This window comes from Oratosquilla oratoria, chromosome 1 (assembly GCF_046742065.1).
Source record: "Oratosquilla oratoria isolate Oo_2021 chromosome 1, ASM4674206v1, whole genome shotgun sequence".
Taxonomy (NCBI): Eukaryota; Metazoa; Arthropoda; class Malacostraca; order Stomatopoda; family Squillidae; genus Oratosquilla; species Oratosquilla oratoria.
In genome coordinates this window covers 130,067,348-130,088,060 of record NC_134777.1, presented here as the reverse complement: position 1 = coordinate 130,088,060, position 20,713 = coordinate 130,067,348, and the positions used below count along the sequence as shown (strand labels likewise).

The following is a 20,713-nucleotide window of genomic DNA, read 5'->3' as shown; positions in this document are numbered from 1 at the left end:
TTAAAGTGAGAGCAAGGGAAGTGTTACATTTGTCTAACTTTCTGTGAATCAAATCAAGAAGGTCAATTAAGCAGTGAATAGTGGATGAAGTTTTGATGTTACCAAATTGCTGGGGCTCTATTTTATTGCGTGTGTTACTATATGCCCAGTTGAAAACAAAGTCCTCACAGATGAGACTGGGGATGGGCGTGATGGCAACTGGCCTCAGGTCATTTAAGGACTGAGGGCTGGAGACTTTAGGGATGGGGTGACGTATGAAGTCTTCCAATCTCTGGGGCATTTATTTTGAGTTAGAGGCCATTGATTATCGAACAAAGAGTGGCAAGTTCAGGGGCAAATTCACGGTAGAGCTTTAGTGGGAGGTCAACTGGTGTGGTGGATCTTTTGGTGATGAAGCTTTTTAATTTCTTAACGATTTCAAACTCAAGGACAGAGGGTGGGGGGAAGGGGATGGCAGGTAGGCTGGGAGGAGGGCGGGATCGAGTTTGGGCAGACTTTGACATATAGTAACAGAGTGACTGTTGATATCCTGTGCTGCCTGTTCAGGGGGTAACTGAGAAATGCAAGGGAGAGAAGATTATTTGTTGTTCAGACCACACAGCTCTTTAATCTTAAAGTACCATTGGCTGCTATTTACCTGTTTGAGATGATTGACTTGGCTTGGATAATATAACATTTTGGCAGTCTTAATTTCACGGATGATTTTGTTGCGAATGTTCCTATAAAGAATGGCGTCTATATAGAATGCCTTGTTCCTTTGTCCCATCAGCCGTTTAATCCTTGGTGTAATCCAAGGAACGTCTGAGGGGTGCATGGTCAGAGCCTTGGTGGGAAAAAAGTGGCGATAAGCATCAGTGATGGTATTAAAACAATTATCCCACTTGGTGTCTACATCATCCACTAGGAAAACTTCTGTCCGGGGATGGTGTACTATCCACTGCCCAAACTGTCTCATGGCTGAGTCAGGGATGGGCCTGTGAGCCCTGACAACAACTGAGCCCACAGCTGGGGAGGTGGTGGTGGAAGCTGGGGACCATAAGATAGAGAGGTGAGTGCTGCGTCCCATGGGTGGTAGGGGCTGCGGGGTAGGTAGTACTGACTCAGGTCAGTCATGATAAGGTCAAGGCTATTCTTACCATTCGTTGGGAAATCTATGACTTGAGTAAGATGGAGTTGATTTAGGATGTCTGATACAGTGCTCGACAAGGATGTACGAACGGTTAGCGAGAAGGAGTGATGAGGAGTGTTGAGGACTGTTTTTGCTGAAATGCACAATTTTATATAAAAAATTAGCATATGATTGCATTATTTGGCCTATTTTCTTTAAAATGTGTGACTTCCATGTAATTTGATGAAAGAGAAGTTACGTTTTTATCCTCTACAAAATTACCAACCACATACTGTCCGACTCACTAATTGCCGACCTCAACCAAACAATGACGGTTTGTGCTCAAATGCACAATTTTATACAAAGAATTAGCATATGGTTGCATTATTTGACCTGTTTTCTTTAAAATGTGTGAATTCCATGTAATTTGATCACGGAAAAGTTACGTTTTTATCCTCTGCAAAATTACCAATAACAGCTATGAATACCGTCCGGTTTTTGCTAAAATGCACAATTTTATATAAGAAATTAGCATATGGTTGCATTATTTGACTTATTTTCTTTCAAATGTGTGATTTTCATGCAATTTGATCAAAGAGAATTTACGTTTTTATCCTCTGCAAAATTGCCGACTGACTCGCTCATAGCCGACCAAAAACTCGAACAAGGACGGTTTTTGCTGAAATGCACGATTTTATATATAAAAAAATTAGCATATGGTTGCATTATTTGACCTATTTTCTTTAAAATGTGTGATTTCCATGCAATTTGATCAAAGAAAAGTTACGTTTATATCCTCTGCAAAATTACCGACAACAGCTATGAATACCGTCCGACTCACTCAGCCAACCAAACTCGAACAAGGACGGTTTTTGCTGAAACCCACGATTTTATATAAAGAAAAAAAAATAACATATGATTGCATTATTTGACCTATTTTCTTTAAAATGTGTGATTTTCATATAATTTGATAAAAAAAAAAGTTACGTTTTTATCCTCTGCAAACTTACCGACCACAGCTACGAATATCGTCCGACTCATTAATAGCCGACCAAACTCGAACAAGAACGGTTTTTGCTGAAATGCACGATTGTATATAAAAAATTAGCATATGGTTGCATTATTTGACCTATTTTCTTTAAAATGTGTGATTTCCATGTAATTTGATCAAAGAGAAAATACTCTGCAAAATTGCCGACCACAGCTATGAATACCGTCCGACTGTTTTTGCTGAAATGCACGATTGGTCAAATTACATGAAAATCACACATTTTAAAGAAAATAGTCGAAATAATTTAACTATATGCAATCTATTACACTAATAACACAATAGTAAGAAACTTAATAGAGTGTAGTTTGATCCATACCCCCAGTGATCATAGATGGCGGGCTGGTAATTTTGCAGAGGATAAAAGCGTAACTTTTCTTTAATCAAATTACATAGAAATCACACATTTTAAAGAAAATAGGTCAAATAATGCAACCATATGCATTTGAGCAAAAACCGTCATTGTTTGGTTGAGGTCGGCAATTAGTGAGTCGGACGGTATGTGGTTGGTAATTTTGTAGATGATAAAAACATAACTTCTCTTTCATCAAATTACATGGAAGTCACACATTTTAAATAAAATAGGTCAAATAATGCAACCATATGCTAATTTTTTATATAAAATTGTGCATTTCAGCAAAAACAGTCCTCAACACTCCTCATCACTCCTTCTCGCTAACCGTTCGTACATCCTTGTCGAGCACTGTATGTCCAATTGGTTGAATTCACCACATATGACGATCTTGGCAGCAGGAAATCTCACTCTCAGTGCATCTGCTGTATCAATGATGTGGGAGACGAGCAGCTGTGCAGTGGAGGAGCGGGGGTGGGTGGTACACAACACAGAAAATGACAGATGCTGTATGGCGAGGATGGGAGGGAGGCGACACCCTCACCCACAAAGCCTCCACTCCCTCGGGGGTTACAACAGTCAGGAGTGAAGGGTTAAGGGTTGTCCTGCAATACATTACTACACCGCCCCCCCCCCCTCCTCGTTTGTCAGTCCTGAGATGGTGGAAAAGTTCGTAGCCCACAATTTTACACACTTCAGGAACCACTTGCCACGCTCCAGTAATGGCTACAATATCAGCTCTGTGGCGGCACATTTAGGGGGCTCCAATTCTAGTCTGAACTTGCCGCCTACAAGGCTGACAAAATAATCATAATAAAAAAAAGGTCAAAGGAGGCCTGAATATCTTACCGTAATATACGAATTTTGCTTTAGAATCAACAGAATATGAAATATTTTCCCCATATCCTTTCTGCAATAGGGACATTAGATAACATTTTTAAAACCTGTTTAACTATTTCGCAAGCCAATAGCTATAATAGGCAGTAAGGGATATTGAGATGGGAAGTGGTGATGGGGGAGGGGGGGGCGTCACTGATAACTTTGCCCCTGGGCGGCACTTAGGCATGTAAGGGGTCTGATAGTCACGGGCACTACACTTCATAAATGATTCACAAATTGTAGATGGAATATCCAAGATCACTGTCAACAGCATCAGAAAGAAGTTCATAATAAGAGAAGTGTGGTGGAGTCAGGTCAACAGGCTGACCTCGGCTGCTACGGAGCGCCAGCAAGCATGTCCTCACCCAACGGTGTGTGTATTCACTTGGTCTTTGGATCACGTGTTGGACTCGTGATCGACAGCTATTTCCCTCCTGGAAGAGAGCTCAGAGCTCGTAGGTCCGATCTATGGGTAATGCTATGACCTTGCACACACACACACACCCAACTCCCCGCCCACGAGAGTCAGAGTAACGACCCGAGGCACAGCGATACCGAAATAATTTCGGCCCTAGGCAGGATTCGAACTGGGTACTGGGAGCACTTCTACTTCCCAGTTCAGCGCTCTACCAACCGTGCCACCGAGTCGCGTGTGTGTGTGTGTGTGTGTGTGTGTGTGTGTGTGTGTGTGTGTGTGTGTGTGTGTGTGTGTGTGTGTGTGTGTGTGTGTGTGTGTGTGTGTGTGTGTGTGTGTGTGTGTGTGTGTGTGTGTATCACCACCATGGTCTTTGGATCACGTGTTGGACTCGTGATCGACAGTTATTTCCCTCCCGTAAGAGAGCTCAGAGTTCGTGTGTGTGTGTGCGTGTGCATGTGCGTGTGGACTACACTAAATTCGCCCTCCTTTCCAGCCCACCACCACTGTCGCCATGATGAGAATCCGGAGGGCCTGGATGGAAACGTTACCCTTCCTCGTCATCCTCCTTCCTTGGGTTACATCAAACCGTAAGTTTTCAACAAGAACATAAGAATGGAAAAGACTGCAAGAGACCATACAGCCTACACTAGGCAGTTCCATATCCCTTACCAATTGTCATCCCCATAAAGTTATCTCACCTTCACTTAAAACAACCAGTAGTTTCAGCGCTCACTACAAGATGGTTACTAAGTCTTTTCGACCAGTCCATTGGTAAACCAGTTCTTGCCTATTCCTTTTTTTAATCTAAATATGTCCAATCTAAATCCATTACTACGATAGATAAAGTGAAGAATATGAGATTGCATTTATTTTCCCCGTACCTGAATGACATCAACGGTTGCATTGCCACATATTCTCTTATGCCAGGAATCGAGGTAACGTCGCTTGTCACTTCTCAGTTCATTCCTCGTTTCGTGTTCCCGCCAAAATCAAGTCGTATACTAATGTTATCATAAAAAATGAACTAATAGAAATTACTTTTTTCCTTAAATTGAGTTGCTTTGTTTTTCAAATAAATGTGTTTGGATCAGTAGAATTCCCTCCCTCACCACCACGTGCTTGAGGTGGAGATAGTACAATTGAGTGTTCCTGGGATGGACATTCTACAGTTTATTATGGCTCGTGATACATAACCTAACCTTAATTGACCTGACTAAACACAACATTCTACATTTGATTATGATTCGTGATACATAACCTAACCTAACCTAACCTAATCTGACTTAACAAGCCAAATCTAACCTAGCCTATGCAAGTTAGGGTGGAGAGTCCACAGTTGAATAGTGTCGGGAAGAAATTCTACAACTGACCCATATGTGTTTCGTGTGAAGTTTCTACTTTAATATATTAATCGATAGATTTTTTACATATCTATTTCTTATTTTGGATATTTCTTTTTTCATTTAATATAGTATGCGGTCCTTTGAAATTGTGAATTTCCGAAGGTGGCCCATGTGGTGAAAAGTTGGCCCACTTCCGGTTCAGAGGGTCATCTGGTCTGCCATGAATTGTGTCTATTGGTAAAGATCTCACACACATCCAGCACCACGGAAGAATTTCAACTTGAAGGCCTAGAGGGGTTATCACACTGGGCTATTTTTCCTCCAACTGATGAGGCAGATTTGTAGTCCACAGGTTTTGGAGAGGAATCTGATGACATCCTGGAAGAAATAAATTTTTCTCCAGCAGTATGTCAAACGACATTCTATGTATTTTTGTTGAAAAACAAAAAAAAATTAGCCATAGTGAATTGACGGCGGAAAAAGTTCTGGAGGTGGGCGGTGCCACGAAGAGTCGGAGGTTGGAGGAAAAATAACCCAGTGTGATTACCACTTGAGGAGGAAATAGGCAAAAATTTATTTATGGATAGGGATGACAGATGATAAGGGACATGGAACTGCCTAGTATAAGCCTTATGGTCTCTTGCAATCTCCTCCATTCTTATGTTGTTCTGCTCTTAAAAAAAAAAAAAAACACATTATGTTACTTGTCAATCACAAAAAAAGCACTTCAACCAACACGTCATTGGCCAGTCACAAAAACGCGTCAATTAGGTCATTCTGTTCATAACCTTATCAAGATTTATACCAAACACATTATCACCTGTGGTACTCAAACTCTGAGACATTTTTTATTCACATGATGGCAACAATTCTGGCTGGCGTGTTTTTTTTTTTTTTTTTTTTTTTTTTTTTTTTTTTTTTTTTTTTTTTTTTTTTTTTTTTTTTTTTTTTTTTTTTTTTTTTTGAGGGGGACGGGGCGCGATTTTTTTTTCCCCACGAGACTTCTGGACCCCAATATTAACTCAATTGCATTACAGCCAATCAGAACGCACCTGACTTTCCTACGTCAGGCATCATACACGTTTACGTTTCGGATGAATCGAGGGAAGAGGGGAAGCGGTCATAGCAGAAATTTAAAAACATTTTTCATGTGCAGAATTATCATATCATTCCCCTATAGTAGCTTCACCTTGTTGCCATGCCCCTTCACTACGGGCCACATCGCACGTCTGGCAGCATTAGCTTTCACCCGTGAATTTTGATAACCATAGAAAATATGATGAAGCCAGTTTGTTTAGAGAGTATGGGGGTCACGCAGGTACGACTACAATAAATATAATCAAGAAGCCCATATCGGCATCCTCGCGTACACACTTGCAATCCTCATGACGCCCACGTAGGCGTCATCTTATGGAAGTGACTAGGGCGTGAAATTTGGGTTGTACACAGCCGTTCGGGACTTTTCGTACTCTGGCTACTCGTGCCAAACGTATTTCTACAACACACATAGAAATGTATAAATAGCGTGATATATCGTGAGACTTGCACAAGGCATCCAGTGTCTGCAGAGGCCCAAACTATGGGCGGGGGGAGTACAAGGAATCTGGTGTCTGCAGAGTCCCAAGCTATTTGGGGGTGGGGGGTAAAAGGCATCCACTGTCTGCAAAGCTATGGGGGGGGGGGTATAAGGCATCCAGTGTCTGCAGAGGCCCAAGCTATGGGGGGGGGGGTATAAGGAATCCAGTGTCTGCAGAGAGGACTCTGCAGACACCAGATTCCTTGTACCCCCCCCCCCCCATAGTTTGGGCCTCTGCAGACACTGGATGCCTTGTGCAAGTCTTACGATATATCACGCTATTTATACATTTCTATGTGTGTTGTAGAAATACGTTTGGCACGAGTACGAAAAGTCCCGAACGGCTGTGTACAACCCAAACTTTCACGCCCTAGTCACTTCCATAAGATGACGCCTACGTGGGCGTCATGAGGATTGCAAGTGTGTACGCGAGGATGCCGATATGGGCTTCTTGATTATATTTATTGTAGTCGTGCCTGCGTGACCCCCATACTCTCTAAACAAACTGGCTTCATCATATTCTCTAATGCTGCCAGACGTGCGATGTGGCCCGTAGTGAAGGGGCATGGCAACAAGGTGACGCTACTATAGGGGAATTATATGTAATTCTGCACATGAATTTTTTTTTTTTAATTTCTGCTATGACCGCTTCCCCTCTTCCCTCTATTCATCCGAAACGTAAACGCGTATGATGCCTGACGTATGAAAGTCAGGTGCGTTCTGATTGGCTGTAATGCAATTGAGTTAATATTGGGGTCCAGAAGTCTCGTGGGGAAAAAAATTTCGCGGGCGGGGCTAGTACCCGCTCGGACGCTGTTTGTTGCCCACACGATGCCACTGTTATTAACAGGGGCACCCTGACCTTAGGAAACGGGGGGGGGGGCTGAACCGCAGGCGGCTCCAGGGGGAGTATATGCCCCCATGGAAGCTGAGGGGGTTGCCTCGGTAGGTGAGACGGCGAGGTGCCGCGCTACCACTGCGGGGTGATTGGCGGACTGAGTCCTGGGCAGAGTGTTGCCACAAAAGAGCGAAGGGGGTAATTTTTTGTTTCATTTTTGAGAAAGGGTTGGTGGGAAGTTGAGAGAAGGGTAAATGGTGTCCTGATAATGTTGAGATCCACTATCAGTCTCTTCCAGTTCTCAGGCCTCAAGTACACTCAGTCGCACTTCATTTTGCAGGTACTGAGGTCACTAAAGTGAAGCTGGGCTCGCTGTCGTTTTCTGAAATATGGAAACAACGTTCTTTCGAGATCACCTACGTTTTGTTGCCTGACACAGTGAGATCGATCAACATCTCATTCCCCACTGAGGAAAATAACTACGCCGGAACCAAACCCTTGCTTGACAACACAACCGAATGTTCTTCAATAACACTGGGCACAAACAGGAATTCTAAATCCTGTCATATAAGCACTAATCCCAAGAATCCAGTCAGACTTCACTTGAACTACTCCGAGCCACTCTTGACTGTCACAATATATCCAGAACAGAGAAAAATCTTCTTACAAATGAATCCCAACAAAGGACGATATCTTGACATACGCCCAAAGGATACCAGGAATGAACAGTGGAAAAACAACATCATATTGGTCTACCGGCACTATCCTCTAGAAACAGGTAATGTGAGTGATACTGTGATCTGTCTAGCACCAGGCCCGTTGCCACGTTTGGGGAGGGGGTCATGGGAGAAACTTAACCCCCTAAAAGAATCATAAGCCATCCATAAAAATAGAATAATAGTAATGATAATAATGATAATAGTAATGAAGATGATGATGATGATGATGATGATTACAAAGGATTACAAAGGAGGAGCATGCCGACAGGAGACCTTTTGGTCCATAACTAGGTCGGATGCGAAAAAATTATAATAATGATAAATAAATGAATAAATAAATAAATAAAAATCATAACAGCATAAATAATAATAAACAAAATAAATAAATAAATGCATAGGTATAGTTAAATGATAAACAGGAAAATAGAAGATAGTAATAAATTGACAGATAAATAATAAATGAAAGACAAGCAAATAATAACAAACAGACAATAACAAACAAATGATATAAAATAAATGGCAGGCATTACAGCTTTGGTGTTTATCTAAACGAATCTTAAAGCTTCGAACTAAACTACATTGCACTGCCTCTGCAGGAAGTTTATTCCATTCATTAACTACACGGTTGGCGAAATTGTTTCTACCCACCTCCAAATTAAATCTATTTCCTGGCAGTTTGAGACCATTATTTTTTGTCGGATTCTCATTCAGTGTGAAAATTTTGTCACTTTTGATGTTGTCAATTCCATTTAGAATCTTAAAGACCTGTATCAAGTCACCCCTGAGTCTACGCTTTTTTAGGGAAAACAGATTTATATGTTTTAGTCGATTTTCGTATGATTTATTTTTGATATTTGGAATCAGTTTTGTGGCTCGCTGTTGTATTTTTTCCAGTCTGTCAATGTCTTTAATGAGATTCGGTGACCATATGGAAACAGCATATTCCAAATGTGGACGAATGAACGATTTATATAGCTTGTTCATGAGAGATGGACTTTTGAAGTCAAAAGATCGCGCAATCATTTCTAGAATCTTATTTGCTTTCTCAGAGGCTGAAATACACTTATTAGATGATTTGAGATCGTTACTGATAATTACCCCGAGGTCCTTTTCACTATCCACTTTTGTTAACGAATTTCCAAATACCTTGTAATCGTTCTTACTGTTATTTTTACCTATGTGAATAACCTTGCATTTACTTGTGTTAAATTTCATCAGCCACTTTTTAGACCGCTGCTGTAGCTTATCTAAATATTCTTGAATATCTAATTGATTCAAGGGATCATTTGCCATTCCGCACAGTTTTGTATCATCAGCAAATTTGGAGACAATGGATTTTAGTCCGTGGTCTATATCATTTATATATAATATGAATAGAAGTGGCCCAAGAATGGAACCTTGAGGAACTCCACTCATAACATTTTCCATCTAGAACTTTTGCCATTTAGAAAAAATCTGTTTTCGATCGTTCAACCAATTATTAGTCCAACTTAATAGGCTACCACTTATATATATATATATATATATATATATATATATATATACATATTATATTATATATATATATATATATATATATATGTGTGTGTGTGTGTGTGTGTGTGTGTGTGTGTGTGTGTGTGTGTGTACAACACTGAATGGGTCCCAGTGATTAGAGATACATTTTTATCAACCACAATGCACTTTAATTCTAAGCCATCTAGGCGCATGCAGAAATTGTAACGTGGTACGCCCGAGGACTCGAACCTATGCGGCGAGAACGTTACCAGTGCCGAGTGACTAGACCAATACACCATCAAGAGAGATATAACCTCAGCGCAAGTTTTCTTATATATATGTATGCTCGAGTTTATACACTTTCATCTGGTGATATAGAAACAGTCCCACAATAATGCACCAGAAACAACAATCCAAACCTTCTTCCTAGAGCAGTGGTTCCCAAACTTTTTTTGTTGCGGAACCCTTTGACATTATTTAAAAAAAAAAACGGAACCCAAAATAAAACATACTATATTGAAAAATGAATTTATTTTAAACAAACATACTTTATACTCAAAATAGTAAGTTGCACATAATTTCCTTAAAACAAACTATACTGAAAAATGAATTTATTCTAAATAAACATACTTTTTACTCAAAATAGTAAGTTGTACAATTTCCTTAAACATGCTATACTTTGCATGTCTGGTGAACTTTAGCTTACGACCTACGGAACCCCTGGCTTAGCTTCACGGAACCCACTTTGGGAACCCCTGTCCTAGAGAGATCTGTGGAAGGGCTTGAGGACCGCTGCCAACTGTTTCAGGGTTCTGGGTTTCCAGTCAATGAAACTGAGGCAACAGATATTATCGTTACTATTATTATTCATGTTATCCTCATGTACAATGATGCATCATTGCATCACATGAATATTGTTCTGGCTAAAGCCAGATGAAGACCAGCTGAGGTTACACTCGTATGTTACAGCTATTTCAATTAACCGCTTTGCACTATAAACTGAGTAATGCTTGGCCCTCTTTTTCGGTTTAGGGTAGGGACTCTCACTGAAAATGTTAAAACCTACTGTCAGCTCCACTTCAGAACAAGAGATGTATATGAGGGAATAGTTTTCATTGAAATAATAAGGGCTGCTTGAGGTACTAACGGATTTTTCTTTTAGATTCCTCTCCAGAGCAACCCACTGAGAACAACTCCGACATCAAAATGTACCTCTTGATAGTCATCTCTGTGCTTGTTGCCGTTGTTATCCTCATCGCAGGAACCTTGTGCTTCCTCAAGATATTTAAGAAGAAGGCACAGTCGCCAGAACGAAAAGTCATCATGAAAGATATAGCTGTGGCAGAGGAGGATAACGTGTATGAGACCATATCAATACCATAGACAGGAACTAGCCATCTGACCCATAATTATAGAATTTGGAGTCCCGGAGTTACAGTAGTTTATATGAAGTGTTCTTGGTTAATCAATGTGCACCCAGTGTTCAGTACTTAATGAGAAGAAACCTCTTGAGATTTGTACGGGGCGACGTAGTTCCTATTGCACAGAATGTGAGTTCATTTCTCGATGCTTTTGGCTTGATGACTACAAAATATAAGAGAATTTGTTACACCAATAACTACATACTCAAACACACACACACACACACACACACACACACACACACACACACACATACACACAGGTATGCTTTATAAACTGTTAGAATCTTTGCCTGAATCAGAACCTGAAGATGGCCTATGTGGGTCGAAAACTTGTGATATCAATACTGTTCTTTATTACAAGAATTCACTATGTCCTTCGGACAACTCTTATGGGAGCTATCCCTGCTGACCGTTCTATTGTCAGAGACGTAGATCTCCTCAGCAAAAAAGTCGTGAACACAGAAACTGCGGTGAACTTCAATCAGAATTGGCTACATGAGGACCTGCTACCTGCATACACTAATATATATATATATATATATATATATATATATATATATATATATATATATAATATATATATATATATATATATATGTGTGTGTGTGTGTGTGTGTGTGTGTGTGTGTGTGTGTGTGTGTGTGTGTGTGTGTGTGTGTGTGTGTGTGTGTGTGTGTGTGTGTGTGTGTGTGTGTGTGTGTGTGTGTGTGTGTGTGTATACATGTATGTATATATAAAATGTTCTCAAACTATTTTAATGATGGAGAACATAAACACGGGGGAAAACACGAAATCCTAATCAATCTAACGTTTCGTTCGAAAAGGAACTTCTTCAGAGTGGATGAAGAAAGTTGAGATGGGTGCTTATGTACTCAACGGGGTCGCTCTTGGGGCTCCATCATTAACTGGTTTTCTTATGCTGCTAGGACGCTGTTTGACTTGCCAAGTTCATAAATCCCGCGCGATGATTCGAAGTACTTTCTGTTTATATATAAGCTCATTCTATCATTCTTCTTGTGAACCCACCTCCCGAATTGAGGAGATGCCGAAGTTTTATGTAAAGGAAGGGCCGTATGCCGTCCTTGAAGATATATCGGATCGGGAGCAGAAAAGCAAAGACTTAGTTAACGCGGACTGCCTATACGGTAGAGTAAGCTGGAGCAGTTCATGCGGAATCAGGAAGAAATAGCTAATCTTGCGAGTGACAGTGATAGTGAGGGCGAAGCAGATATTCCCGTGAATGAAAGTAGTAGTGAAGAAGTTGAAGGAATCGAGGTACAGTACAGTAGGTGGTGTGGAAGTAGAGGGACCAGTTCCCAACGAACCTCCAGTATCAATGCGATTTAAAGGTCAACTGAGAAGGTTTTCAAAGGGATGGTGAATATTTGCTAGATGTACGGCTTAGTCACTTTTTGATCAAATAATGCAAAAATAAATCCTTATTATTATGCAATGTGATAAAAAGGCCTATCAAAATATCGGTAGCAGACGAACTTCCCATCGCCGATCTACGGCTGTTCTCGTAAGGCTGTGACGTCAACCTCGCTGTTTACATTCTGATGCATCCATATGCATGCACTATAAAACGCCGTTCCGCGCTGTCAACTTGATCAGTAATCTATCATATTTCGTTTGTTAGTTCGAAAATGGTTTGTTGTGTCGCCATAAATTGCAACAGTGATTCGACGAAACATTCTGCTGCGGATGGACTTCATTTTCATTCTTTTCCCAAGGATCCTGTTCGCAAAAAGGACTAGATCATTGGGTGCTGACGGCACGAGTCATGAAAGCCTGGACTGAAACATTTCGGAAAAAAAAAATCGAAAAAGTACACTCGGGACCCTGGCTTTGCCGAGTCACCAGGAATTAGCATGAATCCCATTTTAAAAGAAGATGCAACACCGACAATTTTTGTCATCGACAAGACCCCAGGTTCGGCAAGCAAATGCCGCCGAAGGAGCACTGCTATTGAAAAAAGACAACGCCTATATCGTAGGTGTATCAGTCTGTATCATGTGTATAGGTGGGCCTGTGTTATCTACGCTGTCACTGACAATTGCTAACAAGCATGGTTACGCTTGACTAACGATTTTTGGGCTAGGCCTAAGCAGATTAGGGGTACAGTCATGGCATAGGCTAGCTAGGCCTGTAGGTATATGAATATGATCACCCCACTCCAACAGGGTGACAGGCATGACCATGACAGGGGCTTCCATAACAGGCCTATGACCACATTTTGTCAATTGGAGTCAACCAAATTAAAGTATGTTTTTTGAGAGTCAAACAAGTGGAATCCCCCCACCACCACCACCCCAGCAGGAGTTAAGCCTAATTATCTTGGACCAGGAGGGCGGAATTCGTATCAATATAGACCTAATTATTTTTTCCAGCTGTTACAAAGTGCATATGATGAATATTCACCTTCTGCAAGTACCACTATCAGCGAAATTTATATGAAATGTGAAAGTGACCATGGTGACAGTGCCATGATTGATGGTTTCTCTTCCCCCACAGCAACCATTACCTATGGCAGACAATCTTAGAGACATGTCTGTATCTTTTGCTAGCCTTCCTCTCCCCTTCAGCCAAACGATTTCTCTATTCTCTTTGCTACATAGGCATGTTTTATTGTACCTTATCACAAATAAAAACAATTTGTAATTCATGAATCCTTGAAACTTTTGCCTGTAGATATGAAGCTTGGCATCCAAATCCGATAAATCTTCTTCACTTGATGTGAAGTCACTTTCGTATCGCTGGCCATGTCCAAGAATGTAAACAATAACCCTTATGTCATTAGCTGCCCTAGCGATGGAAAATGTAACTACGACATTGAAAAGTTCGTCTGCTATCAGGCACTTTTAAGATCATGCTATTTGGATGAAATCAAAACTATAGAATGTTAGAAACGTTAGAAACGTGCATTTTAGTGTTCTAACTTCTTCAAAGTTCTATTTTCATACATGAAATAAGAAAAAAATAAATCCAAAACCTTCTCAGTTGACCTTTAAGCTGCCTAGGAAAAGGTCAGGATGGTTAATCAATCATATAGTGGTCTGAGAAGGCAGTTATAACTTAAATTATATGTTTTTGTAAATGTTAGCTTAAGTTATATGTTTGCTGTAAGTGTTAGTTTAAGTATAGGGACCTTTGTAAGCTGTGGTAGAAATCGGCGTGATAGCCAACATAATTCAGTGTCATCAAATGTAATCACAGTATGTCATTTCCTCCATTCTGTATAACCATTGACAATAAACAAGTGAGAGGTTGTAATCTATTCTGTCATATAACCCTTTCCTTGTTCTAGAAACCTAACTCAAAATATTCTTTTAAAACATTGCGGTAAGCACGAGGTAAACATACTTCTTTTTCTGCCCGAAGAATATTGTAACCCTGGAAGCTGGAACACTCTACAAATCCAAACCACAGGCAAGGTAATATGTGATTTACTTTAAGAACAGTTTGCTTCGAATGTTGAATCAATGTTGTCTTTTATTTGATCTTTTCATTATACTTATTAGCGCTGTCATATTTCCAATAATTTAAAGTCACTACTCCCTTTTTTCATTCTCTATTCTCTACTGAATTAAATAAAATGTAAAAGATTTAATGAAAAAGTACGATGTAGCGACGATGCTACTGTGAGCAGAGAAAGAGGTTTTGGTGAGTTCGTCTCCTTTATTGTAAGGTAGAACTGAACTGATTGTACATGCGGCCAGGAACCGATATACAGTATATACGGCGCGGGTAGTCACCCGTGGTGCGTAATTACATAATTGCACTAGATTAGGTTAGGTTGGGTCAAGCAGGGTCGCACTGTCAAAGGAGCGTCAGGTCTAGCCATGTGGGCGACAACGTGTGCTCCACGCCATGTGGTTGTCGCGGTTTGTACATAGATATACGTGTGAACACGTGTTTACGTTATATACCAGGCTTGGGACCTAGCACATGTACTCGCGCTTCAACTGGTACTGAGGTACACAATGTCATGTACTTGTACTCAGGTTTAGAATTACTTTAATTCTTGCACTTGCACGCGGACTTGAGGTACTCGACAATTTTATGAGCATTTTTCAGTACAATCATTGTGAAATTTTGCCCTTTTATGTACGGCGTTTCTGTGATGAGAAGGCGCTTGAAGTTCGATTATCTTTGGAGGAGGATGGTGACTTCTTCCAGATTCTTTCTTGCTACCTCGGATTGATGTGTATCGATGTGTTATTTGATAGCTCCATTAGAGACGGACAAAAACCCATAATGAACAGACAAAAACCAGACCAATAAATCATTCCTACTTCAAATATATATATATATATATATATATATATATATATATATATATATATATATATATATATATACATACATATATACATATATATATATATATATATATATATATATATATATATATATATATATATATATATATATATATATATATGCATGTATGTATGTATATTTATATATATTTGTTGAGGCAGGCTGCCATGTCCACGGTGGAGAGCAGTCGAGAATTCCTAGGAAAGGAAAAACTGGCGGCAAAGGAGTTGATAGGGCTAGTCGATTTGTGTCTGACTCGACCTTTTTCAAGTTACCAAGGATTACAAAGGCGGAGCATGCCGACAGGAGACCTTTTGGTCCATATCTAGGTCGGATGCGAAAAAAATCATAATAATAATAAAATAATAAATAAACTATAATAATGTAAATAACAAATAAAATACATAAATAAATGCATAGGTATAGTTAAATAATAAACAAACAGGTAAATAGTAAATAATAATAAACTGACATATAACTAATAATAAATGAAAATCAAACAGACAAATGATAACAAAACAAAAACAAATATAAAATAAATTATAATCATTACAGTATCTTGCTTAGGTGTTTATCTAAATGATTCTTAAAGCTTCGAGCTGAACTACATTGCACTACCTGTGCAGGAAGTTTATTCCATTCATTAACTACACGGTTGTCAAAGTTGTTTCTACCTACTTCCAAATAAGATATATCATCAAAAGGTAGGGACACCTATAGGCTCTCCGATCTCGGTGGTTTTGGCGGAAATGGCCATACAACGCTACGAGGAGGAGATATTGGAGGATGCGCCACCATCATTAAAATTATGGATAAGGTACGTCGATGACGCATTTGTCATTATGAAGAAAGAGGTGGAACCTTTCTTTGATCTACTGAATGGAAAGAATGAAGCCATCCAGTTTGAAATGGAGAAAGAGGAGAACGGACGATTGCCACTTCTGGATGTCATGGTGACGAGAAGCGGTGCTACTTTGACAGCATGTTGGAGAAACTATTTTAAGGCACTGCGAGGACACAAGTCATGAGATGGATTGGCAGAATGCGGAAGTCAAATACAGAGGAAACGGAAAAAGTGTCAGGTTATTCCTAGAAGTATGGGCTAGTGATGAGCATAGTGTCAACAAGTGCATTACATTGAACCCAATTTACAAGGGAGCCAAGGACAGGCTGGAGAGGAAACATTCATCACGGCAGTATTTTTTTTTTTTTTTTTTTATTATTATTACGGCAGTATTTTTATATATATATATATATATATAATTACGGCAGTAATTTTTTTTTTTTTTTTTTTTTTGTGTATTATTAACATTTTTATCTATTTCAAGTTATTAACGGTGAGGGATTGTGTTTGTCCACCTATTGTTCTAATTTTTTTTTCCTGTGGCAATTACCTAATTCAAACTAATGAATGCTTCGCGAGACATTTTTTTTCCATGTGAAGGTATTACACGCTGTGTGGTGCGTTTTAGGTTATTGGATGCATTGTGGTGCGTCCTAGCGTGTGGATATTATACCCAATCTTAGTAGCATTTTTTCAATCTTCCTTATATTTTCTTATATGTTTTATTATAAACTCTCTGCGTGTTTGTTTTATTGATGTATTACATATTCTGTATTATAGTTTTTATTTTATTTTTAATCTCCCGCATAACGGGCGACGGGTAGCCAAGTTGTGCTGGATCTTCGCATTAATGTGAAGCAGGTTCACATGTTTTAGTATAAAAATTGCATTTGCAATTTTTGATACTAATGGTATTGTGTGAATTATGTGTTATGAGGTTCCATTTGGAATTATTTTCGGGTTGTACCATGTCTAATCTTTGTGATATGTACAGTCGGTGATTGAGTGTTCTACTTTTGCTTGTTTCTGAAATGTAACGACTACCGAGGCTACCTGTCCCAGTGTACGAGAGAGACCCCCTTTATGTAGATTTCTTATTGCTACCACTGTATCACCCTGAAGACGAGCCCCGGACAGGGTTCGAAACGTCGGAATAAATGGCAAACGACGAGTCCAGCGTATACTTTCTTCCAAAAATGGTTCCTGGACTCCAGAAGACAGGGGTGAATGGAGAGCGGTTGTATATGGATGATGTTGTGATGCATGATGTGGAATGGGTGGGGGATGGGGGGAGGGGGAGGTAGCATGTGTCAGAAAAATTTGACGCAGCCCGAAGGGATTTCTCCCCGTCTTCTCCTATTCTGCATGGGGGGACGGAGAGTGGGGTCGCCGATTTAATGAAGCGGCCTTGCTGTGGATGTGTTGTGTCTTGTGACACTGCTTCTGACCTAGGGCAGTGGACAGGATGCAGGGATGACCCGTGATCCAGGAGGTCTCAAGATAGGAGGGAGGGTAGAGAGTGGAGGGGAGTGGAGTGTATTGGGGATGGAATGGGTGGGAATAGTTTTTATGCCTTTGTTTTTTTTTGGCCACCTCCCTTGTAAGAGGGAAAAAGCCTTGGCATATGTATGTATGTATGTATGTATAATATATATATATATATATGTATATATATGTATATATATATATATATATATATATATATATATATATATATATTAGTATATTAGTATATTTTGGCAGTAAATTTTCTTTAGACATGTCTTGTTAAAGACATATGCTATGTCAGTTTCAACTATCTTCTTAGTTTTTTTTTAGGGGTAGATTAAACACAAGTCTACTGAGATCCATGTTATATTGACACTAATTACATAAATACAATCGCAAGCTTTCGGTTGTTACATACAACCATCTTCAGGCAGATAAAATGACAGGAAAAGGTCCATGTCAATTATGCTAAGGGGTTACAAGATGACAAGGCTTTATGATTCTACTGAGGTGGAATTAGGAGAGGTTCAAGTCAGATCATAATGACTGGGGGGGGGAGCTGGACAAGGTTAGCGTCCGTTGATGTTATGTGTCATATTGTCGAGGGGAATTTTGTCCTGGTGTGACGGATTCTTTGTTTAGGAGTAAGGTGCCTAATGTGTTTGTTTGTATGTTGATGATTGGTGTGTGTTGTGAAATGTAGACTTTCTCCAGGTTGTGTAGTTTTTTGTGATTGTTACAGTGTTTGAGTATTTTGGTATTGTTAACTAGGTCTTGTCTTGTGGGATTTCTGTTGTGATAGTGAGTCATATGTTTCCGTATGCTACCATCGCGGGCATGCATTGTGAGCCTTCGGCTAAGTGAAGTAGTGGTAACACCAATGTAATTCATGTTGGGTAGAAGTTTACAACCTTCTTCGGGGCAGGAGTATTGGTATACCACATTCGCTTGCTTTAGGGTGTTATCTTTTGTCAGGTTATTCTTCATGAACAGGCTAGAGACGGTTGTGACATTCCTTGTGATAATTTCTTACCTGGACTATAAGAAACATATAAGAAGAATGGAAAAAATAACTAAGATAGTTGAAACTGACTTAGCATTGGTCTTTAACAAGACATACATATATATATATATATATATATATATATATATATATATATACTGTGTATATATATATATATATATATATATTATATATATATATATATATATATATATATATATATATATATACAGGGGAAATTTTCTCTTTTTCCAGAGCCATTTTTCATTTTTTTTTTTTTTTTTTTCACCAGAGCCATTTCTTAATTACCAGAGCCATTTTTGATACTTCCAGAGCCATGTTTTTGCAGGTTCGATTTCCTTCAAACTATTGGAAGGCTAACTCATTACTCATGTCGGAGCGAGTTTGCATATGTACAGTGTACGTATGCATGCGGCGATGTGGTATTGGGTATGGTGCATTGTACATGTAGTCAGGGCGTTGATTGGGCAGCTAGCTGCATGAAACCAATGAACTTCCCTGCATACAGGTACCATGCAATTCATAACTAGCGACATTATGTAGCACGATAGTCGTGTAGAGTTTAGTCAACGTGTACTAGTATACGCGCGCATGCAGCTGATACGAAGCTAGGCTAGGTTAGACATTGAACTCTAGCAGCTATACCGCGTACACGTATGTACGTACATCAACAAATTAAAGTTGATTGATGCGTTGCGTTTATGATATCGATTGATAATGCAATGATTGATCACGGGTAAGTTGTGTTTGCTCTGATCCTTTCATCAATGGTGATGGGATTCAGGGATTGCCAAATGATGGATAATGCATGAAAAACGTTGAATCTTGCCGCGGGAGCGATTTTTTGTGGGGGATCGCTCCCGCTATTGGATTTGCGAGAGAGCGAGGAACTTTCCCGAGCGAAATCGCTCGTCGCTCCCGTGTATTTTTTTCGCTGTATACATATACATATATACATATACATATATATATATATATTTACACACAATTATATATATATATATATACATATATATATATATATGTATATAATATATATATATATATATATATATATATAATATATGCAAGGGTGACCATTGAGATAGAAAAACTAAACAAAATAGAGCGCTTTCATATATTACTTTGCACCGGATCCAATATACGAAAGCGCTCTGCTTCGTTTTGCTTTTCCCAGTGGTCACTCTTACAGAAATGAACACGAGTTCTCACTTTTTCTTACATGCATACATACATATATATATACATATACATACATATACCAAAGGCTTTTTCCCCCTTACACGGGGGGTAGCCAAAAAGAAAAAGGCATAGAAATCACTCCCGCCCATTTCATTTCCCATATATTCCATTCCCCTCCACCCTCCTCCCTCCCTCCTATCTTGGCACCTCCTGGATGACGGGTCATCCTTGCATCCTGTCCACTGCCCTGGGTCAGAAGCAATGTCGCAAGACACAGCACATCCACAGCATACCCACTTCATAAATTCGGTGACCCCCCTTCTCCGTCCCCTCATGCAGAAAAGGAGAAGACGAGGAGAAATCACTTCGGGCTGCGTCAAATTTTTCTCATACATACTTCCTCACCCCCCATCCCCCACCCATTCCCCATCATGCATCACAGCCTAATCTATATACAACCCTTCTCCATTCACCTCTATCTTCTGTCCTCTCCCGTCCTTCCTCACAGATATTCCTCTCTTTTGTAAAGCCCCTTTCACCCCATCCATCCATCTCATCCTAGGACGCCCCCTCATATTCACTCCTTCCACCTCCACCTTCCACACTTCTTTTACTAATCTTTCTTCACTCATTCTTTCCATGTGTCCAAA

The 20,713-nt window shown here is 39.7% G+C and overlaps 2 protein-coding genes across 4 annotated transcripts in view; one reads left to right on the top strand and one right to left on the bottom strand.

Annotated features, from left to right (window-relative positions):
• Positions 1–280, bottom strand: part of LOC143029866 (uncharacterized) — a 381-nt gene extending 101 nt beyond the window's left edge. Inside the window, exon 1 of the mRNA XM_076192994.1 lies at positions 1–280. This exon is cut by the window's left edge and continues 101 nt beyond it. Within this exon, the coding sequence (XP_076049109.1) occupies positions 1–280 (280 nt within the window).
• LOC143027044 (uncharacterized) overlaps positions 1–11,746 on the top strand; it is a 14,230-nt gene extending 2,484 nt beyond the window's left edge. For 2 of the 3 annotated variants that reach the window (XM_076187920.1, XM_076187931.1), the window contains exons 2-4: positions 4,299–4,392; positions 7,903–8,340; positions 10,941–11,746. In XM_076187920.1, the coding sequence (XP_076044035.1) occupies positions 4,317–4,392; positions 7,903–8,340; positions 10,941–11,161 (735 nt within the window). In that variant the 5' untranslated portion in view covers positions 4,299–4,316 and the 3' untranslated portion in view covers positions 11,162–11,746. Of the gene's footprint in view, positions 1–676; positions 1,049–4,298; positions 4,393–7,902; positions 8,341–10,940 lie in introns of those variants that run through there. The other variant, XM_076187935.1, reaches the window with a different exon arrangement.
• The last annotated feature ends 8,967 nt before the right edge of the window (positions 11,747–20,713 follow it).